This window comes from Dreissena polymorpha, chromosome 5 (assembly GCF_020536995.1).
Source record: "Dreissena polymorpha isolate Duluth1 chromosome 5, UMN_Dpol_1.0, whole genome shotgun sequence".
Lineage (NCBI taxonomy): Eukaryota > Metazoa > Mollusca > Bivalvia > Myida > Dreissenidae > Dreissena > Dreissena polymorpha.
Window position 1 is genome coordinate 48,267,112 of NC_068359.1, and position 26,455 is coordinate 48,293,566.

Genomic DNA, 26,455 nt, shown 5'->3' on the forward strand with positions numbered 1-26,455 from the left:
CATTTTAACAACTGCATCATTATGCTCATTATTCAAAGTCAAAAAGACATTGCAGTGCAGTTTGATGCTATTTCGGACAGCTGTCACGCGTTGTATCGTGTGATTAACGCTATGCGACGTAACGTCAGCCTAAACGCTTCAAACGTTCCTTTGTTTCGCTGCACAAAATGTGTAGACGTTGAGGACAATACGTGATTAATCGATTGTCAACCACTGATGGTCTCATCTGAATGTGTCTTGCTTGATGAATTAATATCCTATATCGAACTTTCGTTTCGTCTCATTAGAAGGACGGTTTTGGAAACATTATCTACAGGAAAGTGTTTTAAATTAAGTCAACGTTTGCTCGTGTGATTACAATGTTTCAACTTGTAATTGAAATTCAGATTTTAGTTGGTTGTCGATAAGAAACAGTGTTTCACCGAATAGTGCTCGTAATTGGTTTGCAATTTAAATGGATGCAAACGGAATTACAAAAATAATAAGAAAGGCTTGCATACGGTAACACGAGTAAGTACTACGAGTGCCGGTGTCGTGTGCACTTTACCTGCATTATTAATCAGTGACTAACTGAGAAGTCAGGGCGTTTAATGGGCTTATCGGTAGCCGTTATCGCCCGCTGATAGTCGAAGATGGTGTACGGGCGTCTGTTTGTTTTCATAAGCAAACACAGCACCGCACATTTGATAAACTGACGGCGTATATCAGTTGACAGTGTTGGCTGTCAAAAACAGGCTGTTGAGGAATTTCGAACAGTCATTAGTTATGTCTGTTGGTCGATGACGACATAGGAATTCGGGTTAGATCATGCGGTGTTGGTATCTGTGTTTTTAAATTGATAAAATAATGAAGTACATGGATTTTCAAGTTCGTTATTTTAGCGCGTATTGGTGCAATATTAAAGATTTTATGTGATTTATTAGACAGACCGATGGTTTGTTTATTGTAACAGCTGTATATGCGGATGACAGTAACCCTGAGCTATATACATGTAGATGTCAAGCGTAAAAAACACACACGAACAAACGCAAGTAATTCCGTGGTGCTACTGACGTTATTAAAACAGGATCAGGTGTTCGTCTTTAATTTTACAAGTTTGGTTACACATTACGTGATTAGTACGTTATTCTAGTGATTAAACAATCGACAGGTCAGTGAGCATTTATTGTTAATGTTATTTCGGATTACGCACACATTAACGGAAATAAATTAATTTAAAGGAGGCAAAACAATGCGTTCGAAACCAGAAAAACCGCGCAAAACGAGCGCTCGCCAATTAGCCACTAATAACAGCATGGCAGATCCCACCACAATAAACGTTCAAAAAATACTTTTACAACACACTCAACGTAGACTGGATCGCTTAATGAAATTACTCAGCGCTGCCCATCTATCAAAACCGACGCAATCCAGCCAACCAGTAATGTTTGAAGAATTAGTTCGCCGGTCGCTCATTGGGGACATGTTTAACACCGGATTTTCCACCGGGCCATTTGGACTTACATCATCTGCAATGCAGTCTCCGACGACGCCCGAAACGGAAACGGAAGTGGAATTATCAGCAACATGCGATGGTAAGCAGGCTTTGTTTATGTTTCTCATGGACATGTGTTTCTGTGTATATGTTTTTAGGTCTGACCGACTAGGAACCGGAAATGATACAATACCGGTACTCTGTGATTATAAGCGGGCTTTCTTTTGGTGTTTTTTTTGCATTTTTAAACGAACGTTAATATATTATGGATATTAACGGGACCTTTTCACGTTTTGGTAAATTGCCAAAATTAAAAAAAGTTCCCGATTCGCAAATTTTCTAAAATATCCATTCTATGTATCCTTTGGTGATTTAAAAACCTGAACATTATTAAGCCTTGCAACGCAAAACGATTGAATAATTTTGAGATTTCTGTTGTTGTCATTATATTTTGTGACACTACGAGGATTGCGTATATAAAGTATAAAATACATCAGTCATGGTATAAGCACGGATGGCCAAGTGATCTAAGCGTTAGACTTTTACTCCAGGGGTCATTGGTTCGAGCCCAGTTGAGGGTTACTTTTTTCTTTCTTTAATTTTATTCTTGTGGGTTTTTTTTTTATTGGAGCTTTTTAGATCCAATGTTTTTACATATATCAATATAAAGCATTTAATGACAAACTTCAATGCATACCAAAGTCTGCGAAAAGACGCCTTAAACTTTAACGCGTATAATTATATCTGAGACTCGTAACGTGCGTATGGAGAAGAGGTACAGGACAGTATCTATTAATGAAGAATGACATTGGAGCTGCGATCTTCGTATGTCTTTTTTATACGAATTTGTAGGACACTCACTATAAATATATATATGGGCCGTGCTCTGTGAAAAAAGGGGTTTAATGCACTTGCGTGAAAGGTCGTCCCAGATTAGCCTGTGCAGTCCGCACAGGCTAATCTGGGACGACACTTTTTGCCCATGCATTAAACCCCCTTTTCTCCGAGCGCGGCTCATGTGTATGATGATTTTATAGATGGCGAAACCCCGGTCCTCGGATATTTATGATGTGTGTTTATAGCAATGCTAATTATGTTTATCTTTTATATTCGTACGTAGACAACTCATTTACTGTCTATTATTTGTATTCTCACTAGTATATCGAACATTGTTATGTTGTCCAACGCAGAAGGCTCGCCTTCTAGTAGGGTGGAACAAAAGAGTGGACTAGCCACAGCACTCTACTAGTTTGTCATTACATACACGTAACTGATCTTCTAAAGATTGTTGAATCTACCCTTTACATTCTTGCGCACCATAAGCTCAGTACATGTATTTATGGCCATCATAAAGGCGAACTCTTACGTAACCGCGTCACCAATCCAGCCCTCTAATAAAAGGCTTATCAGTCATATAATATTGCTTATCGGATATGGGATCGATTGTTTCATTATTTTCACGTTAGGAAGCTTGGGGTCGGGTGTGCGGGTAGACGGGGTTCGGCTTGGTCGACGTGGGTGCTCTTGTTTGGGTCTGCGCGTTGCGAAATGAAACAAAATAACATATAATTGCTTGTAACACAGCGATACAGTTATCACATATTTAGATATTTTCTTTATAATATAAAATGCAATGACCCCGTTATCTTTTGACATCTACATCACTCATCTGATGAGCCATATATGAATGTTTAATCAGAATAACGTCGTAAAAACGGGAAAGGACTTTATGAAACAAACACACGCACACAAACGCATAAACACACATATTAAGGTATATTGTCACAAACTATCGTTAAATAAAGATTCTGCTGCCACATTTCTGCTTTTTTTGTACTTGTGTTCTTTTCTGAAGATATACTCAAGGATATTAACAGGCAAAATTATGGCACTTTTTCCAAGGTACGTGTAGATTGCAAAAGTCACAGACTAAAGAAGCGTATAATTAATATAACAAATATGAAGACATTAAAGACTTCATACACAGTTTTGTATAATTGCTATTACATGCCAAATACAAAAAAAGAAACAACGAATACCCTAATCGCCACACCACTTATACAGACCATTCGCCACATAACTTATACAGACTATTCGCCACATTACTTATACAGATCATTCGCCACATTACTTTAACAGGCCATTCGTCACATTACTTATACAGATCAATCGTCACATTGCTTATACCAATCAATCGCCACATTACTTATACAAACTAATCACCACATTACTTATACCAATCAATCGCCACACCACTTATGCAGAACAATCGCCACACCACTTATACAGAGCATTCGCCACATTACTTATACAGATCAATCGCCACATTACTTATACAAATCAATCGCCACATTACTTATACAGATCAATCGTCACATTACTTATACAGATCAATCGCCACATTACTTATACAGATCAATCGCCACATAACTAATACAGATCAATCGTCACATAACTTATACAGATCATTCGCCACATTATTATACAGATCAATCGCCACATTACTTATACAGATCAATCGTCACATTACTTATACAGATCAATCGCCACACCACTTATACAGATCAATCGCCACACCACTTATACAGATCAATCGTCACATTACTTATACAGATCAATCGCCACACAACTAATACAGATCAATCGTCACATTACTTATACAGATCAATCGGCACATTACTTATACAGATCAATCGCCACATTACTTATACAGATCAATCGCCACACCACTTATACAGAGCAATCGTCACATTACTTATACAGATCAATCGTCACATTACTTATACAGATCAATCGCCACATAACTAATACAGATCAATCGTCACATTACTTATACAGATCAATCGCCACACCACTTATACAGATCAATCGCCACATTACTTATACAGATCAATCGCCACATTACTTATACAGATCAATCGCCACATTACTTATACAGATCAATCGCCACATTACTTATACAGATCAATCGCCACACAACTAATACAGATCAATCGCCACATAGCTAATACAGATCAATCGCCACATAACTAATACAGATCAATCGTCACATTACTTATACAGATCAATCGCCACACAACTAATACAGATCAATCGCCACACAACTAATACAGATCAATCGCCACATAACTAATACAGATCAATCGCCACATAACTTATACAGATCATTCGCCACATTACTTATACAGATCAATCGCCACATTACTTATACAGATCAATCGTCACATTACTTATACAGATCAATCGCCACATTACTTATACAGATCATTCGCCACATAACTAATACAGATCAATCGTCACATAACTTATACAGATCATTCGCCACATTACTTATACAGATCAATCGCCACATTACTTATACAGATCAATCGTCACATTACTTATACAGATCAATCGCCACACCACTTATACAGATCAATCGCCACACCACTTATACAGATCAATCGTCACATTACTTATACAGATCAATCGCCACACAACTAATACAGATCAATCGTCACATTACTTATACAGATCAATCGCCACATTACTTATACAGATCAATCGCCACACCACTTATACAGAGCAATCGTCACATTACTTATACAGATCAATCGCCACATTACTTATACAGATCAATCGCCACACCACTTATACAGAGCAATCGTCACATTACTTATACAGATCAATCGTCACATTACTTATACAGATCAATCGCCACATAACTAATACAGATCAATCGTCACATTACTTATACAGATCAATCGCCACACCACTTATACAGATCAATCGCCACATTACTTATACAGATCAATCGCCACATTACTTATACAGATCAATCGCCACATTACTTATACAGATCAATCGCCACATTACTTATACAGATCAATCGCCACATTGCTTATACAGATCAATCGCCACACAACTAATACAGATCAATCGTCACATTACTTATACAGATCAATCGCCACACAACTAATACAGATCAATCGTCACATTACTTATACAGATCAATCGCCACATTACTTATACCAATCAATCGCCACACAACTAATACAGATCAATCGCCACACCACTTATACAGATCAATCGCCACATAACTAATACAGATCAATCGTCACATTACTTATACAGATCAATCGTCACATTGCTTATACCAATCAATCGCCACACAACTAATACAGATCAATCGCCACACCACTTATACAGATCAATCGCCACATAACTAATACAGATCAATCGTCACATTACTTATACAGATCAATCGTCACATTGCTTATACCAATCAATCGCCACACCACTTATACAGATCAATCGCCACACCACTTATACAGATCAATCGTCACATTACTTATACAGATCAATCGCCACACCACTTATACAGATCAATCGCCACATTACTTATACAGATCAATCGTCACATTACTTATACAGATCAATCGCCACATTACTTATACAGATCATTCGCCACATTACTTATACAGATCATTCGCCACATTACTTATACAGATCAATCGCCACATTACTTATACAGATCAATCGTCACATTACTAATACAGATCAATCGTCACATTACTAATACAGATCAATCGCCACATTACTTATACAGATCAATCGCCACATTACTTATACTGATCAATCGCCACATTACTTATACTGATTAATCGCCACATACTTATACAGATCTAGGTCAGAATACTCCAAAACGATTCTATATACGCCGAAACTTACACAATACTAATCATAAAACAGAAAAAAAATCCCACACAAAGAACGTTGGGCCTCATCTTTATATGGAGCAGACAAAAAAATGTTTGAAGTTTAATTCATAAGTGACTGAATTGTATGAATGATGGTTTACTTATCCTTAAAACGGCACACTGTTTGTGTTTGTGTACGGTATATATGGTAATAACAAATGTGCGACATAACAAATGGAACACGGAGTACAGTTCATCGCCTCGCCCGTGGCCATTACGCTTGTCATCTGTCACATAAGTGGCGTTAATTACGACAACACCATTGTTTTACACATAGCCATAGCCATCTAAACGTTACGCTGACGTGTTGCTTGAACAAAATCAACGCTTTAATGTCTTATTTTTAAGTACAGAATATTAATGAGAAAGACGAGGTATATCTGAAAATAAGAAAATAAACTAGTTGTTTCTTTCACTTACCACAACGAACATATGTATTGTGCCCATCCTAAACGTTAGTTTGTATTAAATCGTGAGTTTAAAATTAATTTTTCTATATTCGAACGTAATTGTCGCACTAATTGTCACTCATAAGAATGTTGAGAGCAGATTATGAAAATTTCAGCTATTGAATATCATTATTTAAAAGCATAAAACTCTGTGTAGAAAAAGTAAGCCAAACAAGTTTCGCCGATCTACCTATCCTATTTTTCGAGTCAGTGCAAAGAAATAACTTATTTGTTTTGTCCTTTACTATAAATGGCGCCCAAATATAATAAACACGAAGTTTTTGATCCCTTTCTTTGGAAAGGTGCGTTGTTTTTTGTCCTAATGAAGCATTAACGCTGACGGGCCTGTCTACCTGTTCTTGACACTTAAATGAACCCAATATTTTTTTGTCAATTTGCTGTTGTTTTTTTCTTAGCCTAAATTAAGCTATATATAAAAAGGAATGTACAATATTGTTAACCTGAGGCTTTGAGATTTATGACAGTTGTTGCTTTTGTACCTATTTTCCAGTAAAACAGGTGTTCATCCATAAAAATCCTTTTGTCATCTGGAATGCTCACGCGTGAACGACACAAGATTGTCAGACGTACTGGTACAGGGAATAACTGTTGAATAAAAACTGTTGATTAAAGGAAGCCGTAAATTATTTGTCATCTAGTGATATTACAATAGAAGACGGATGTCGTTTTTGCGAAAAAGTACCACAACTTAAACGAAATAGTGACAAGAAACGCGAAAATGGCTGATTACCAGACTGTCATGCTCTTTATGTTTATAAAGTTTCCTCACCCACGCTTTTGGAGTTATCGACGGACGGACGGGACGGACATGCCCCATCCCTCATCTAACAACCCAACAACCCCTCCCCCAACAAAGAAAGATTACAGCAAATGTTGCACTTGATGGACCTGATTAGAACAGTTTTTCCCATTTTAAAGTAAATTACAGTTTGAGTTTGAAGTAACACGAAAATACATTCAGAATTCAGATGACGATGTTTCATTAGTTATTACTATTAAAGAGACCTTTTAACGTTTGGTAAATTGACAAAATTAAAAAAAAAACTGAACATTAACCATGCACTAAATATCCATTATATGCATCTTTTGACGATTAAAAAACCTGAAAATTATAAAGCGTTGAAACGCGAAATGATTAAATAATTTGCAGAGTTCTGTTGTTGTCGTTTTATTTTGTGACACTACGAGGACTGCTTATATAAAGTATTAAAGACATAATTCATTGTATGAGCATTGATGACCGAGTGGTCTTAGCTTTAGACTCTTACTTCAAGGTCAGTGGTTCGAGCCCATTTATTATATTTTTTTTTTACTTGAGCTTTTAAGATCCCATGTTTACATTTATCAATATAAAGCATTTAATGACAAACTTCAATATCTTCAAAAATCTGTGAAAAGGTCCCTTTAAGTTTATTAAAATAAATTAATGCATAAAGCCCGCCTAATTACCACGTGCCTATAAATTCTGTATCCGACGAATATTGACGCGAATTATAATTTACTAAAATGGTAACCTGTAATGCATAGACACAATTTAAAAGAAAAAGTTGGATGTGTAGGTATAGATATTTAGTTTCTTAATATTGCCTTTTGAATATAGTAAACACAATAAATAATCAACTTGTCTATTTCAAAACTAAATGAATACTAAAACATACATGGGCAATACATGTACCGGTATTCTTTGACATGTTTGCGTATTACATGCCAGCACAGAAACAAAAACAAGTTATTATTTAAAATATCTGAATGAAACATTAACACATCATATGTACGATTTGTATTGTTGTATGGTCGTTGTCAAGTTTTTCATGCAGAAATATAAAAAAAAACATATGTGTACGACCGAGTTCCAGCCGAGGCCCTTAACCCGTTACCACTTAGATACGTATTTTGACGCATGCAGTCCCTTTGAAAGTTAAATTTAATTAAGACTTTTCTTACTAGATTCAAGTTTATATGGCTTCATTTCCTATCATTAGATACTGATGAGCAGCAAACAGCATAAAACCTGAACAGTCTACGAGTTACTGTCAGGCTGTTCTGGTTTTATGCTGTGTGCACATAACCATTTTCTCTTTGCCTCTAAGTGGGAAAGGTAAATTCTGGTTGCATACAAAATCGGAACTAGTGACAAAATAACGGCCGAGTCATGATGAGAAATCGTTCACGTGTGATATAGCTATGAACGCACGTGCATGATGTTTCTGTTTTTTTGTGGTAGTCGGATATAAAAATCTAAAAATACATTGATAAACAAATTTCAAATAAATAAAGAACAAACACAAATAAAAAAGTATCAAAATATTATACGCTTAATCAAGTAAACGAATGCGGGGTAATATTAACGACACGTCTAACGCTTGACTCGCCGTTTGACAAATGACGGTACGCTTCAACATTGACTGAGGTCATGCAATGGAAACCATTTCATTATCGCTCATACTTATAGTTATTAACTACGCGGAAAACATGAGAATCTATCAACTTGTCAATAATTACGCCCCACGGCAACAATTAAAAACATCCGCTGACGTTTTGGGTGTATTCGCTGACGAAATACACCAACGTTCACGTTAACGCTAACCAATCCACCATTTTGCTCAAGTGAATTCGTACGCTCTATTTAGAATTAAGCGCTTCGCGGTTACTCAAGATGTTGTGGTATTTGATAAAATAATTACTATTGTCTGTAAAACTATCACCATTGTGACAACGCACGCGAAATGTAGTTGGGCAGACCTGTTTCTATCTTGGAGTTATAATTGTCAAAATTACACGAATGTTACAAACGAATCCGCGGCGTCGAGTGTTGGTTAAGAAAGTAAAAATATCGAAGACTAATGAGCTTCTGAACGGGACAAGCGGTATGGACATAACAGCTGAAACTTTAATTGAAACCAGTACTGCCGACCATATTGTGACAGATCACAGTTTGAACAGCACACAAATTACTGAAACGGAACAAGTGATCACGGGTATACGTAACGCTAACGGAATTACCACAACACCGTCTCTATTGGACGTACAGCAAGCACCACAGATAACAACGGTTGTTCCAGAAGCCTCTACAAACTCGGAAGCGAAGAAACGGAGAACCGTTTCTACAACTGTTAGTCCGTTTAAAAATGTTGATCATGCGGAAATAATAACGACCACTCGGGAAGAAGTGGTGACTACTATTCGAAGTCAAATAGACAACAGTAACTTAAATGTGAACGATGTACCCACAGGAACAAATCAAGACATTGGTGTGCACACTTCTAGTGAATCTGCTACAAACGCAACTGCGGATACAACAGTGCATCCAGCCGACACAGCCGTGGACAATAATCCTGGCGTCTCTGTTGTTATACAAGTTACAAGTGAGAATCAAGGCATACTGGACAAATCCAACCAGACCGAAATAATGGGCCAACCTCCGGACACTGTTCATGGAACTGAAACCAACATTGACCTTGTTAATGAAATGGGTCCTTTGGACGCAAGTACGAACATAACAGACCCTCTGTTAAGGGGAAGTTTGCGCCGCTTAAATCCCCCGGTCAATTTTCCGTCGCGAGCCGATTTAATGCTGAAAGACCTTAATCGTTTGGTGGACAGAATTAGACGCACGTGTGACCCAGGTAATACGAATATCATTGATGTTGTTGTAACGTCTCCGATGCAATAAGAACGCATGCTCGTATTGTCGAGTAATCAATTATATTTTTTGTGTGTGGAAAACTGCAGATGTTAAGTGAGGATTTTGGTACTATACATGCAACACAGAATGTGTCAGTCTGGTTTTGGCGTGAAAAATGTTTATTTAGTTATTCGTGAACACATATACGCAATACAGTTCAAACATGCATACTACTTTCGACAGAATATGCCGCATATGTCCTTATCTAACGGCTTATTGAAATGGGTTCCTGCTCATGTCTTTCTTTCTGATCAATCCTCATCAGCTTCCATCGTATTTTAATATCAACATGTGCGTGGTTGCTTAGGACAGGCTTGCATAACTGGAGCCGTGTTATGGGACACTGGGCTTTCTGCATGTGCGTTAAGTGATTAGTCTGTGCAGTCCGAACAAGCTTATCAAGGACGACACTTTCCGCTTTTATGGAACTTAAATGATGTATCTTTTCTAAACGGAAGTCCAGTCTAGACGGTAAGTGTCGTCCAAGATTAGCCTGTGCGGACGTCACAGGCTTATCTGAGACGACACTCAAAGCACAAACATTAAGCCCAGTTTTCCCAGAACGAGACTCAATGGATCGGCGCTGATTGGCTGCGAGTTTCGCGTGTCAGCCAATGGCGTGGTTGACAGCCAGCGGCTTAACTTCCTTCAGACATAAAACTACATCAATCATTTTCGGCGTTAACAAATATGTAACCATGAAACTTATTTACACCACATTAAACCAATCCCCTCATATTATAAATATATATTTGTTGATGCATGTGACATGTAGGGCCGCTCCTTTAATTTAACGCTTTCCGCGACCTTTTGTTTACCGGTAGCTTTTGACTATGCACGATATGGAAAAATTGTATTAAATGAACTATTAGTTGAGATTTTATATCAACAGTACTATTAGTTGACTGGAATTTGTGTTTTGGTATTGGGAAGTAATTAGTAACATGGACGTTCTGTGTTTGAGCACACTGCTAGATGGACTGTTGTTTCGAGTCGGAGTGTCCGAAAGGTGACCTACATATACTTCCGGTTGATATAATATTATGTATAATTACGAGTTACCCATGACGGTCACGGTACAACGGTTTCGAATGACAGAAATACTTATGCATTATATATATAAAAGGGGACAATCACGTGATAGTCAAGATGGCGACATGCACGCCGAGGCAGGTATTTTTTGCCGTTTTATACCCTATATTACTTGTATTATTTTTGTTTAAATGCCGCTCACTTTCCAGCCATATCGGCACGAAAGTTACTAGCGTTTATTTCGTATTAATATTCGTTCTATATCTCGACTCGCTGCGAAATTTCTTAGCGGGATGATTTTGTTACAACTCCACGAAGAAAATTCGCGGGGCGTTAAGTCGAGATATAAAGCGAATTTTAATACGAAATAAACGTTAATCACCTTTTTACTGATATGGCTGGAAATTGAGCGTCAATTAAAATTTAAACAAAAGTAATAAAGGGTTTAAAACGGTGACAAATAACTGTCTCGACAAGGGCGTCGCCATCTTGGAGCTCTGTATATTGAACTCTGAAGATAATTCTCTATTTTGTGAAACAACAAACATCGTTTTACCATATACTGCAATTCGGATAATTCAAATGGAACAAAAATGTTTATAATGTAATCGGTGTTTGTTTAATAAATCATATAGGGTTGACCTAAACATAACTACCAGTAATAAGAAAAAATATTAATCTGGAATAATATGTACACGCAAATGTTAACATATTTGATATTTATCCATATTTATCTGAATATGGACTGAAACATATGAACAATGTTCATATCATTTAAACATGATGACAGAGCGTTTATACACTTTCGCTTAAAGACTAAACATGCATGTACTGTATACGGTCTTCCACTGTAGGTTAGTATAAACGTTGGTGAACTTGACTTAGAATCAGAGTCGTTAACGCTTTCATACTCATTGAATTAATTCAGAAATGAGTTCTATAGACGCTCAACAGCGCTCTTAATTCTGTTTCCAGACATTCAAGGGAGGGACCGGCCTTGCTGTAACCAGGCTGTGCGCTGTTTTGAGGATTTTCCTAAGTTGGTCGGGGATGACTTGGACAATTCAGTTCAGGGCTCATTCGCCTTCGCTTCCGCCTGCAGGTAAGGGGTTATTGACGTCTGTGGCACGAGCAGAGCAGCAACAATTGAGCGGGAAATCTGGGTGTCATTCATATGCGTTAAGTGTCGTCCAAGATTAACATGTGGAAGCTAATTAGCGACGGCACATTTTGTTGTTGTTTTTTTTATGGAATATTTCGTTAAAAGGGAGTCTCTTCTAAACGACATTCCAGTTTAGGCGGAAAGTTTCGTCCCAGATTAACCTGCGCGGAGCGCCCTTACGCACATGCATGAAGCCCTGTTTTCCCAGAACGAGGCTTAATTTACTGTTGTCACTAATTCAATCAACTGAGAATACGTTCCTAGATATTGGTTTGACGCATGCGCGTTAGACATCACATTATAATAATTATGTTGTTGTTGTTTTTCTTAGGAAAACTGTTACATGACTTGGCTGGATTCAATACCGCATTTTTAACGCCTTTCTTAATTGCATGTATATGGATATTTCGATATTATAGACACCATTGGCCTTTCTCTTTAATCATGTCTTTTTGTAGACTTCTGTATTTTTGAAATGCATAAAAATAGCTGCAAATAACAATTTCACAGTACATGTGCAAAGATGTGCTTAGTATTTTTATCTTGAAAAAAAAGCTAATCGCATACAACGTTATGCAAAATGCCCAACTACGTAAAACTTATTTCGACAGGAAGCTGGGGTCGGAGTTAAAGCGTGACAAGCTATGCGTACAGAATGCGCTGTCGTCGTGTGGCGGCCTCAACCGCAATCTTATACAGCGACGCTTCGATACGCGGGTCAATAACATCTACAGCCAGTACAACCGCTACTGTTTGCCGACCACGACGGCAGTAACCACTTCTGAGCCGGCAACAAGTACGTAGAGACGATTTTCTTATGATATATTTATTCAAAAGTCTTGCCTGATCTGTTGATGCCCGTATTGCGGGTACAAGTAAAACAGATTAAACGCACTGAGAAACTCTGCATCAGTAGCCATTCTTAATAGTGAGTAATATTTTCTCATCTTTTGAACTTCAGCACCAACCTCCGCGCCGGTAGTACCCACGACTAAGACGCTTCCCCCGGAGGCTCCAAGCCCTATCGATCCACCAACAGGCGGTCCGCCGTTCAGCGCCCCCACCGACGGAAGCGGGGGTCGCGAAATCGCCCACACACATGATATAGACTCGCCAGGCGCGTCGTCGGCAATCATCGCGGGGGTGGTGACCGGTGGTGTCATCCTGGCTCTCGTTCTCATCATTGCCGTCGTCTTGTGGTGCAGGCATAAACGAAACAGGTACGGTCATTTGTTGTATGCGTCTCAATATGTGCCTCGCTCTGGGAAAACTGGACCTAGATTCTGGGACGGCGATTGCATTTAGCCCAGTTTTCCCAGAACGAGCCGAATATAATGCTCCTCGTGACTAAACATATTTTTCTAGCGATGTTGGCACAGTTGACGCTGAGGTCTTGAATTAGGTGATATGACTTGACCGGGAGAGGGTAGGGATCATTAGAGACCTGCGCTCATCAAAACCGTTGAGTCCATCGATTTATTAGCTCGCTACTTTTTATTGATCTCACTTTTCCTCAAGTTTTGTGTTACTATTATATTTTGCAAATAAACACGTAGCTGCGTAAGAGCGACACACAGTATCTATCAATAAACTAGGGTAAAATGATGGGCCGTGCTCTGTGAAAATGGGGTTAAATGCATGGGCGTAAAGTGTCGTCCCAGATTAGCCTGTGCAGTGGCAAAGGCTTATCAGGGACGACACTTTCCGCCTAGACTAGATTTTTGCTAAGAAGAGACTGTCTTTATACGAAAAATATCATAAAAGCGGAAAGTGTCGTCCCTGATTAGCTTATGCGGACTGCACAGGCAAATCTGGGACGACACTTTACGCACATGCATTTAACCCCCCTTTTCACAGAGCACGGCCCATTTATTTTCGCTGGAAATTTCGTGGTTTAAAAAACGACATTCATGGAAACGTACATTCGTGGATATCTGATTTTTTTGGGAAGAATTAAGAAATATGGTCGTTTCCGATGTGTTTGTGTTTAAGTCGAGGATTTGTCAACCCGCGCAGTATTTAAAAAGTGCAACTAGTTTGCACGTCTCTGCAGTGCGGTTGTGTTTTCTGCTTTCACATAAACGCTATAGCGGAACTTCGTGCAATGACTTGAAGCCCATGTGATAATACGACCAGCCTTATGACGTGACACGTTTAAACATATTCTTGCAGGCACGCTTCCGGTAGCTCCTCAGACAGCGCAGGCGTATTCTTCCAGAAGCGTCCTAACACATCGGCCAACCAGCAAAGGAACAACAACAACAAACCCAACCTAGATCGGCAACTCTCGGACCTCTACGCGGAAATAGACGAAGCGATGGTGAGCGCTTACTAATACGTTACATTTGTCTTTGTTGTTTAATTGTAAGTTACTTGTGTTTTGGTCACAATCATGTATTTGTTTTTGTTTGTTTTGGTGTTAAAACATTAAGACCAACTTAAGATATACTTGTTCAGTCTAACCTCGTTATTTACAAGTAATCGGGGCCGACAAAAATACTTTAGACTGCATGGGTTCGAAATAACGATACTTCGAAATATCGGAGTTAAAATTTATAATCGAATTTCTTATTGAATGTTAAAGAAACAAATCGAAACCGGAAACTTCTTCGAAATAATTAGGAATTCGGGCCATTTGTGTTCGAAAGAAAGTTTATCTGATGTTCATGGTGAATTTTCACTCAACTAGTTTGCGTGTTTTAGGTGAACCCTGGATATAAACCCCCAGTGCCCGGATCGCTGTCACTTCCTGGGTACATACATCCGGTGAGCGACGACGACTCCGGCTCCTCCTACACCCCTGCACCTACTTCCGGTCGGGCTGCTATAACGACACGGGGACAGCTGAGTTATGGCCCTATACTCGCAGCCAACGCCCGAAAAACCAGCGGCGTGGTGACTCCTTACCACACAACTACCATAATTACTGACGCGGATTTGAACAGAATGAAGCGAAACGAGATGCGCAGTTCGGACATTAGCTTGCCCCCAAGGTTTCTGTCAAGGGATCTCAACAATGGATCAGCAGAGCGTATAACTGATCTAGATGAGGAGAGCGTTCAGGACGACTATGAGCTCCCGATCAGCGCAAACGCCTCTCTGAAATACGCCTCGCTAGACAACGAACCGGAACCTCCTCCTAGCACGCCGGCCCCGGCTGTACCGTCTGCTGAATCCACACCGAACACACAGGCCAAGCACAAGAAAATGGCGGTGAAAGTTTTACCGTCTAACCCTTTTCCGCACGTGTCCGCCAGTTCAAATTCATCTTCGGGTGCCGCATCGGGCACACCGGCTAGCGGCCCGGTACCAACGCCACGCAAGAGATACGACATGAACAGCGATAGCTCTAAACCGGAAAAAGACGAACAAGCTCAAACTAACATCAATCATGATTCTATGATATCTCAATCGTTGTCGACCAATGACAGAGTGAGTCAGATGAAAGACAGCGATAAAGCGCCTATCAGTCGAGACTCGTGTGTGTCAGAATCGAGCGCGAAGTCAAGCCATCATTACTACGTTCTGGAAAAAGAGGAAAACGACAGAAAAGACGACAGAAAGGACGACTTTGACTATGCAAACTCAATAAGTCCTGCACAACTTGTGTAAATACTCAATTTACTTCAAACAGATGCTGTACATGTACATTGCGTTTATTTAATAAATATTTAAAATACATTTACGATATAGAATATGTGTTTTTATTTATATCTTGCACATATGTGTTATAAAAAGGCCCACACATAGACACTTTTTTATTTGGTAAAACAAGTAATTCAAATAACAAATTATTGTGTACATTTATCTACAAAACGTGTTTTTCTTACATAAGAATTCAAAGACGCCAGAACAATAAGAAATGTACCTGCAGACATTCTAATTCAAGAAGAAGCATACTATAATAAAGGAAGTTAAAGTAAAGTTTGTTATAACTTATGACGCAGATAAATATGAACATACACTCTGATAAAGTCATACTTCGTCACATTTTGATAGTATCTTGCTCATAAAAATGTTAAAAGTCACATACAATATTTCGTAAAATAAAGTTAACCCGTAAAAATCTGTGTTCCTTATAGCGAAATCCACAATTTCAACGCTAGATGTGTTATGAATACATAGATTTAACGAGATACAAAATGTTCGTTTTTTTATTGTGTCATAAAATATTCCATGTGAATTTCTCGCGACGATATCCGAACATTTACGAGCAAACGCGAGATTTGCCGGAGGCAATTTCGCGTTCGCTCGTAAATGTTCGGATATCGCCACGGAAACTCTTTTGGGTTTCAAACACACACATACACATTCTTCTAATACACCATCATGGAATCGTCGCTGTGGTTAAAACTGCCCTCGGTGGCATTTTGAATTATCTCGATGCTTTTCTTCACTTTTCTCTTCTTCTTGCTCGCATTGCTTTCTTCCGCGTTGACGAATACATTTCTTGGGCTGACTACATGCGGGTAGACATTGTGCGCGCTTAACTCTAAAGGGAAACCACTGTGATTCTGCGGTGGACTCATAATTGCGTCCCTTGCGTACCTGTTATGCTTGGTACCTACACAACCATCGCCTCCATGCGGAACCGCGTAGACTGGTTCCTGCCCGACGGTTGGCAGTCGATGGTCAGTTATTGTATCATACTGACCACTATCCATCGAGTCATCTGCAGGGAGCGCATTGCACGCATCTGTAGCACTTGTTTTACTGAGCGGAAACCATTTCTTGTTCGCCAACCGAAGTAACGCCGACTGACCCCTTATTTCAACGTTGTCATTCTTAGCGCATCTCCTTGACGACGGAATGATGCCGCCATCCTCCAGGCCACTCTGGTAGCAGACGTTCACTTGAGCGTTTGACAGAACCCGATCACGCGGGTTCACGTCAGTCGTCTGGTCATGTTCATAAACAGCTTTCATCTGAAAAATATATTTTTGGGAAAGAAGTTCACAACATTCATAACTTGCATCACATTTTTTTTGCATTGTGTTGCCTTCTTTTTATTAACAGGTTTCCAATATCATTTATCAGATATACTTATGTTACTCACATCCCTTATACCAACTAATGAATATCGTATGTCGCTTGTAAACCGATTATGCGTTAACACCGTGTCCATGACTACATTGGCATACACCTTAACTTACAAAGGCATCGTCTATCTCGGCGTATATTTCGGTCTCGCATTCATTCCCACTTCGACTCATCGAGTAGCCAAAATCCTTCTGGAGTCCTGGCCGTCTATATTTATAAACAATAAACTTTTTAAAAATATACCATGTTGATGTTTATTGTTTTTTGTTGCTTAAAAACGACAATCACAAACATCCATGAGATCGAAGAGTTATGGCTCATGTTTGGGATTTTAGATCAAATAGTTAAGGCTCATGTAAGGGATTTTAGAGCAAAGATATAAGGCTTATGTAGGGGAGTTTAGATCAAAGAGTTATGGCTCATGTAGGGGAGTTTAAATCAAAGAGTTACGGCTCATGTAGGGGATTTTAGAGAAAAAAAGTTTTGACTCATGTAGGGGAGTTTAGATCAAAGAGTTATGGCTCATGTAGAGGATTTTAGATCAAAGAGTTATGGCTAATGTAGAGGAGTTAAGATCAAAGAGTTATCGCTCATGTAGGGGAATTTAGATCAAAGAGTTATGTCTCATGTAGGGGATTTTAGATCAAAGAGTTATGACTCATGTAGAGGATTTTAGATCAAAGAGTTAAGGCTCGTGTGAGGGATTTTAGATCAAAGAGTTATGTCTCATGTAGAGGATGTAAGATCAAAGAGTCATGACTCATGTAGGGGATTTTAGATCAAAGAGTTATGTCTCATGTAGAGGATTTTAGATCAAAGAGTTATGGCTCATGTAGGGGATTTTAGAGCAAAGAGTTATGACTCATGTAGAGGATTTTAGATCAAAGAGTTAAGGCTCATGTAGGGATTTTAGATCAAAGAGTTATGTCTCATGTAGAGGATTTTAGATCAAAGAGTTAAGGCTCATGTGGGGGATTTTAGAGCAAAGAGTTATTACTCATGTAGGGGATAAAAGATCAAAGAGTTATGGCTCATGTAGGGGAGTTTAGATCAAAGAGTTATGGCTCATGTAGGGGTTTTTAGATCAAAGAGTTATGACTCATATAGGGGATTTAAGATCAAAGAGTTAATGCTCATGTGGGGGATTTTAGATTAAAGAGTTATGGTTCATGTAGAGGATTTTAGGTCAAAGAGTTATGGTTCATGTAGGGGATTTTAGATCAAATAGTAATGGCTCATATAGACGAGTTTAGATCAAAGAGTTATGTCTCATGTAGCGGATTTTAAATCAAAGAGTTAAGGCTCATGTAGGGGATTTTAGATCAAAGAGTTGTGGCTCATGTAGAGGATTTTAGATCAAAGAGTTATGTCTCATGTAGCGGATTTTAGATCAAAGAGTTAAGGCTCATGTAGGGGAGTTTAGATCAAAGAGTTATGGCTCATGTAGGGGATTTTAGAGCAAATAGTAATGGCTCATGTAGAGGAGTTTAGATCAGAGAGTTATGGCTCATGTAGCGGATTTTAAATCAAAGAGTTAAGGCTCATGTAGGGGAGTTTAGATCAAAGAGTTAAGGCTCATGAAGGGGATTTTAGATCAAAGAGTTGTGGCTCATGTAGAGGAGTTTAGATCAAAGAGTTATAGCTCATGTAGGGGATTTTAGATCAAAGAGTTATGGCTCATGTAGAGGGTTTTAGATCAAAGAGTTATGGCTCATGTAGGGGATTTTAGATCAAAGAGTTACGGCTCATGTAGGGGATTTTAGATCAAAGAGTTATTGCTCATGTAGAGGATTTAAGATCAAAGAGTTAAGGCTCATGTAGGGAGTTTAGATCAAAGAGTTAAGGCTCATGTAGGGGATTTTAGATCAAAGAGTTATGGCTCATGTAGAGGATTTTAGATCAAATAGTTATGGCTCATGTAGGGGATTTTAGATCAAAGAGTTATGACTCATGTAGAGGATTTTAGATCAAAGAGTTAAGGCTCATGTAGGGGATTTTAGATCAAAGCGTTATGGCTCATGTAGGGGATTTTAGATCAAAGAGTCATGTCTCATGTAGATGATTTTAGATCAAAGAGTTAAGGCTCATGTAGTGGATTTTAGATCAAAGAGTTATGGCTCATGTAGGGGATTTTAGATCAAAGAGTTATGACTCATGTAGGGGATTTTAGATCAAAGAGTTTAGGCTCATGTAGGGGATTTTAGATCAAAGAGTTATGATTCATGTAGATGATTTAATATCAAAGAGTTATGGTTCATATAGGGGATTTTAGATTAAATAGTTATGGCTCATGTAGAGGAGTTTAGATCAAAGAGTTATGTCTCATGTAGTGGATTTGAGATCAAAGAGTTACGGCTCATGTAAGGGAGTTTAGATCAAAGAGTTATGTCTCATGTAGCGGATTTGAGATCAAAGAGTTAAGGCTCATGTAGGGGAGTTTAGATCAAAGAGTTATGGCTAGTGTAGAGGAGTTAAGATCAAAGAGTTATCGCTCATGTAGGGGATTTTAGATCAAAGAGTTATGACTCATGTAGAGGATTTTAGATCAAAGAGTTAAGGCTCGTGTGGGGGATTTTAGATCAAAGAGTTATGTCTCATGTAGAGGATGTTAGATCAAAGAGTCATGACTCATGTAGGGGATTTTAGATCAAAGAGTTATGTCTCATGTAGAGGATTTTAGATCAAAGAGTTATGGCTCATGTAGGGGATTTTAGAGCAAAGAGTTATGACTCATGTAGAGGATTTTAGATCAAAGAGTTAAGGCTCATGTAGGGGATTTTAGATCAGAGTTATGTCTCATGTAGAGGATTTTAGATCAAAGAGTTAAGGCTCATGTGGGGGATTTTAGAGCAAAGAGTTATTACTCATGTAGGGGATTTAAGATCAAAGAGTTATGGCTCATGTAGGGGAGTTTAGATCAAAGAGTTATGACTCATGTAGGGGATTTTAGATCAAAGAGTTATGACTCATGTAGGGGATTTAAGATCAAAGAGTTAATGCTCATGTTGGAGATTTTAGATTAAAGAGTTATGGTTCATGTAGAGGATTTTTGGTCAAAGAGTTATGGTTCATGTAGGGGATTTTAGATCAAATAGTAATGGCTCATGTAGACGAGTTTAGATCAAAGAGTTATGTCTCATGTAGCGGATTTTAAATCAAAGAGTTAAGGCTCATGTAGGGGAGTTTGGATCAAAGAGTTGTGGCTCATTTAGAGGATTTTAGATCAAAAAGTTATGTCTCATGTAGCGGATTTGAGATCAAAGAGTTAAGGCTCATGTAGGGGAGTTTAGATCAAAGAGTTATGGCTCATGTAGGGGAATTTAGAGCAAATAGTAATGGCTCATGTAGAGGAGTTTAGATCAGAGAGTTATGTCTCATGTAGCGGATTTTAAATCAAAGAGTTAAGGCTCATGTAGGGGAGTTTAGATCAAAGAGTTAAGGCTCATGAAGGGGATTTTAGATCAAAGAGTTGTGGCTCATGTAGAGGATTTTAGATCAAAGAGTTATGGCTCATGTAGGGGATTTTAGATCAAAGACTTATGGCTCATGTAGAGGGTTTTAGATCAAAGAGTTATGGCTCATGTAGGGGATTTTAGATCAAAGAGTTACGGCTCATGTAGGGGATTTTAGATCAAAGAGTTATTGCTCATGTAGAGGATTTAAGATCAAAGAGTTAAGGCTCATGTAGGGAGTTTAGATCAAAGAGTTATGGCTCATGTAGGGGATTTTAGATCAAAGAGTTATGGCTCATGTAGAGGATTTTAGATCAAATAGTTATGGCTCATGTAGGGGATTTTAGGTCAAAGAGTTATGACTCATGTAGAGGATTTTAGATCAAAGAGTTAAGGCTCATGTAGGGGATTTTAGATCAAAGCGTTATGGCTCATGTAGGGGATTTTAGATCAAAGAGTCATGTCTCATGTAGAGGATTTTAGATCAAAGAGTTAAGGCTCATGTAGTGGATTTTAGATCAAAGAGTTATGGCTCATGTAGGGGATTTTAGATCAAAGAGTTATGACTCATGTAGGGGATTTTAGATCAAAGAGTTTAGGCTCATGTAGGGGATTTTAGATCAAAGAGTTATGATTCATGCAGATGATTTTATATCAAAGAGTTATGGTTCATGTAGGGGATTTTAGATCAAATAGTTATGGCTCTTGTAGAGGAGTTTAGATCAAAGAGTTATGTCTCATGTAGCGGATTTGAGATCAAAGAGTTAAGGCTCATGTAGGGGAGTTTAGATCAAAGAGTTGTGGCTCATGTAGAGGATTTTAGAGCAAAGAGTTATTTCTCATGTAGGCGATTTTAGATCAAAGCGTTATGGCTCATGTAGTGGATTTTAGATCAAAGAGTTATGTTTCATGTAGCGGATTTTAGATAAAGAGTTAAGGCTCATGTAGAGGAGTCTAGATCAAAGAGTTATGGCTCATGTAGGGGATTTTCATTTTAAAGCAAAGAGTTTTGACTAATGTAGGGGATTCAGATCAAAGAGTTAAGGCTCATGTAGAGGAGTTTAGATCAAAGAGTAATGGCTCATGTAGGGGATTTTAGATCAAAGAGTTACGGCTCATGTAGGGGCTTTTAGATCAAATAGTTATGGCTTATGTATGGGATATTAGATCAAAGAGTTAAGGCTCATGTAGGGGATTTTAGATCAAATAGTTATGGGTCATGTAGAGGATTTTAGATCAAAGAGTTATGGCTCATGTAGTAGATTTTAGATCAAAGAGTTATGGCTCATGTAGAGGATTTTACATCAAAGAGTTATGTCTCATGTAGCGGATTTTAGATCAAAGAGTTAAGGCTCATGTAGGGGAGTTGAGATCAAAGAGTTATGGCTCATTTAAGGGATTTTAGATCAAAGCGTTATGGCTCATGTATAGGATTTTAGATCAAATAGTTATGCTTATGTAGGGGATTTTAGATCAAAGAGTTATGTCTCATGTAGAGGATTTTAGATCAAAGAGTTATGTCTCATGTAGGAGAGTTTAGATCAAAGAGATATGGCTCATTTAATGGATTTTAGATCAAAGCGCTATGGCTCATGTGACGGATTTGAGATCAAATAGTTATGGCTCATATAGGGGATTTTAGATCAAAGAGTTATGGCTTATGTAGGGTTTTTTTTCCCAAAGAATTCTCAGCCGCAGTATTTAAATGAGAACGAGCGTAGTTTATAATCTTTTCGGGACCCTACTCCAAAATGTAAACGTGCGACGAATGCTAGTATTTTTGAAAAAATAAGCCTGTAGATGAAAATATGGTGTGTCATTCTTTTTGTGGATTGCCTTGTCTGCTATCAAACTTGAGCGCCACATAAATTACTTAAAAGTTGGCTCTACCACTCGAAAAGTATCCGTGTTTTACGGTGGTGGTCTGTATGTACGCCTTGTTTCAAATCTTGATTTGAATATGGGATTGACTAGTTTACATTTAAGACATTTAAGTTCATTAAATACAACAACAGCATACTAGATCTTATTATCAATTGCTTAAAAATATGTTGCCTGTTTCGTACTTGAATAAGAGACGACATCGCCACAAGATTACACCAAAGACTCCCAAGAACAGCAGGGCGCCCCCTACCGCCAATCCCGCGGTCATAAAATTGTCGCCATTTCCCCCGCTGCCGCCTTGCGGTGAGGCAAGGCTTCCGTTTCCGGTTGGTGTTGGGGCGAAGGCCACTGTGGTGTTCGGGTAGGGGGTTGTCATTACGGGTTGTGTAGTTGTGCCTGTAGGTGTGTCGGCATGCCTTGTAACTAGAATACACAAGCAGATATTCTATCGGTGAACACTGGCAGCCAATTTCTGAGTTGATGACAACTGAACCAAAAGTCACTTATAAAAAGAAAATGTTACTTCATATTTAAGTTTTTTATGATTGATATGCATGCGAGTTAAAATAACGGATGAAGTGTGGCGACGTTCAATTGGGTGGCGATGATTGATGTTCTTGGTTTTATTTCGGTGTCGTTACCAAGACCAAGTAACTCGTTCCCACGAGAAAGTAACGTTCTTACGACTTCAAAGTACTTTTCACAGATTTTGATTGCTTTGATAAATGTCCTCAAATAAATTTACTAGCAAACCTGTAATATTTTGAATAGTATGATAATATTTTGGTGCATTTTCTTTGGGATAACATTGAAAGATGAAAGTTCGGGGTGCGTTTATTTAAAGTAAGGTGCTTTTGTTGAAATTTCAACTCCGAAACCGTGTTTTCCGTGGTTACTTATACTTTCTTAGAATTTGCGAGACGGTATATTTTTGACGGCAATTATTGGAGGACAGATATCTTTAAAATGACACCAGACTTGCAAAATTTGATGTATAAAAAAAGCATGACAAATGGCGTGAAAGTTAGCAGTTTTATAATGGGCCCCTATAACAATTGAAATAAGTGTAATCCAACCTTGTAATGGTATCTGACTGGCACAATGGATTCGGAATTTGTGTAAAGACGAGGACGAGATATTTTCACCCGGTTAGCTACTTTATATTTCTTTTAAATTAAAATCATCATTAAATATTAAGTCGGTTATAGTTCTAAGCATCTCTCTCCGAACAGCCTAGGTACCTTTTTCAATTTTTTATAGCCATGTGTATTATTTTGATTGTTTGAGCATAATGCATACGTTCTTTTTTGATCGAAGACATTTTTTTTAATTGTCATTTTGCCCTTAAAAAGCCGAGGAAAACCGACAACGAACTCGTGGGAATGAGTAAGTTACTATTGGAGACGACATAACTAATTCATGCAAACGACTTGGTAACTCTATGGCTGGTGACGTGAAACAGTAGATGACGTCACATCAGACGAATACGTTGGAGGGACATGCGTTGACTCTATAAGTGCGGTGATCAAACACTATGGAACAAGAATAAACACGTTACGCCAAAAACGAAAACAAGCAGATTTAATAACGACGACAATTTGTAAAGTGTTCGGTCAGTAAAGTAAAGTAACCATGTTACAACACTCTCTGAATGTTTTTAAAAGACTGCGAATAATTTGAGATGACAAACGGGTACAGATATAAACGAATGTGTTTTCCCACAGTAGAAATATCCCTTGTTCTCATAGTATCGGCCCACCTCATAGTAGCGTGACTTTAACGAAAAAGCCCCAAGAAGTGCTAGAAGGTTAACGTGTTCTTTTTTTTCAATTTTTTGAAGTTGTAATATATTTGATGGTTATCCATGGCTTTTACGACGATCATTGTCATGATTTCCGGTGTTTGTTGGAAAGTAGGTCATGTTTATTCCAGGGTGATGCTATGATTTTCAAATTACGTAAAACACACGCACATTTTTTTAGTGTTATTTTGTTTATGGAAGGTAGCTTTATCAAATGTTTTACATGCCGCTTATTTTTAAATACAATGTAACAATATTTTAAGAACAACATGAGCAAGAGTTTCGTTTTTCCTCTAGGATACTAATTTTAGAACAAGCACGTGCACATAGTAAGGAACCTTAGCAACCAATGAGAAAAGTCGATATTATGAGAACCGTTGTACATGATACAGATTACTACAGAAAGCTTAGTCTAGCCAGTATCTTTTTAAATCAATGCCGAGTTAAATGCAGTTTTTGTTGTAATGTCCGAGAATGCACATGTAACTATAGATTGACATATAATACACGTCTGTTTTTAAAATGCGTATGTATTCATTAAGAGGGCCGATACTACGGATAGGCAAGATACTTACCATTTTGAGGTTGTTCTGAGCAATGACTGTCCAGCGTGGTTCGTAGTTCGCCAGCAAACTCCTGGTAGTGGCCGGAAATGACGTCAGAGTTCGTGTGACGATCACAGACGCCCGTCCAGGTATCCACGCATTTTTCACTTGCAGACAACTCGGCATCCAGGATCCTGCAATATCAGATATTTAATAAAATGTATCGCATATGCACCTTATATATCGTATGCTACCTGACTTCTCGTATCTGAAGTGACGAATTACTTTTTGTTTATGAACTGACGATATTCATCTCGTAGCTGCATCTTCGTAATACTTCTCGTACCCGCACTGACTAAATGCTTCTCGTAAATGCAGCGTAGAACTTCTTTACGTATCTGCACGGATCAACAAATTCTTGCTTGTGCATCGACGAACAACCGCTCGTATCTGAACTTTCAAGCCTTCTATCGCATAGTGTATCTGCACTGACGAATACTTTCCCATAAATGCACTAAAGAATTACCGCGGTACTTCTCGTCTTTGCATTGATGCTCTGCTTTTCTTGCTGAACTACTAAATATCGTACCTGCACTATAAAACTACCTACAACATCATCACTCACAAACTACTTCTTGTACATGCCATGAACAACTGTTTCTAGTACATGCATTGGATTTTACAACATATGAGTGGTGTTCTGAGAAAACTGGGCATAATGCATGTGCGTAAAGTGTCGTCCCAGATTAGCTTGTGCAGTCCGCACAGGCTAATCAGGGACGACACTTTCCGCCTAAACTTGATTTTCGGTAAGGAGGGACTTCCTTGAAACTAAAAATACCATAAAAGCGGAAAGTGTCGTCCCTGATTAGCCTGTGCGGACTGCACAGGCTAATCTGGGACGACACTTTACGCACATGCATTACGCCCAGTTTTCTCAGAACGCGGCTCATATCGTGTCTGCACTTACAAGCAACTCGTACCTGCACTCTTTCTGCATGTTCTGCTTCTCAATGCCCCGGATCTGAGCGGCGTCCACCGCCTTGCGCAGGGCCACGAAGCACGACCGGATACCGTCACAGCACTTCCGCTCTTGTCCGTTCACCGCTGCAACCAGAAACAGACGAGAGGGAGTCGTATGTTATTAGACGGACATTAATACAATCAAACT

The 26,455-nt window shown here is 38.6% G+C and overlaps 2 protein-coding genes across 2 annotated transcripts; one reads left to right on the plus strand and one right to left on the minus strand.

Moving 5' to 3' along the window:
• The first annotated feature begins 249 nt into the window (after window positions 1-249).
• Window positions 250-16,243, plus strand: LOC127832491 (uncharacterized). The gene is made up of 6 exons (XM_052357994.1): window positions 250-1,574; window positions 12,376-12,502; window positions 13,174-13,358; window positions 13,524-13,782; window positions 14,735-14,882; window positions 15,266-16,243. Exons 1-6 carry the CDS (start codon window positions 1,232-1,234, stop codon window positions 16,172-16,174), a joined length of 1,971 nt encoding a protein of 656 aa, XP_052213954.1. The 5' UTR covers window positions 250-1,231; the 3' UTR covers window positions 16,175-16,243.
• A 489-nt stretch (window positions 16,244-16,732) lies between these two features.
• Window positions 16,733-26,394, minus strand: LOC127832493 (uncharacterized). Its single transcript, XM_052357996.1, has 5 exons — window positions 26,268-26,394; window positions 25,315-25,478; window positions 23,121-23,361; window positions 17,716-17,809; window positions 16,733-17,487 (listed from the first exon to the last, which is right to left on the minus strand). Exons 1-5 carry the CDS (start codon window positions 26,282-26,284, stop codon window positions 16,879-16,881), a joined length of 1,125 nt encoding a protein of 374 aa, XP_052213956.1. The 5' UTR covers window positions 26,285-26,394; the 3' UTR covers window positions 16,733-16,878.
• Window positions 26,395-26,455: the final 61 nt, after the last annotated feature.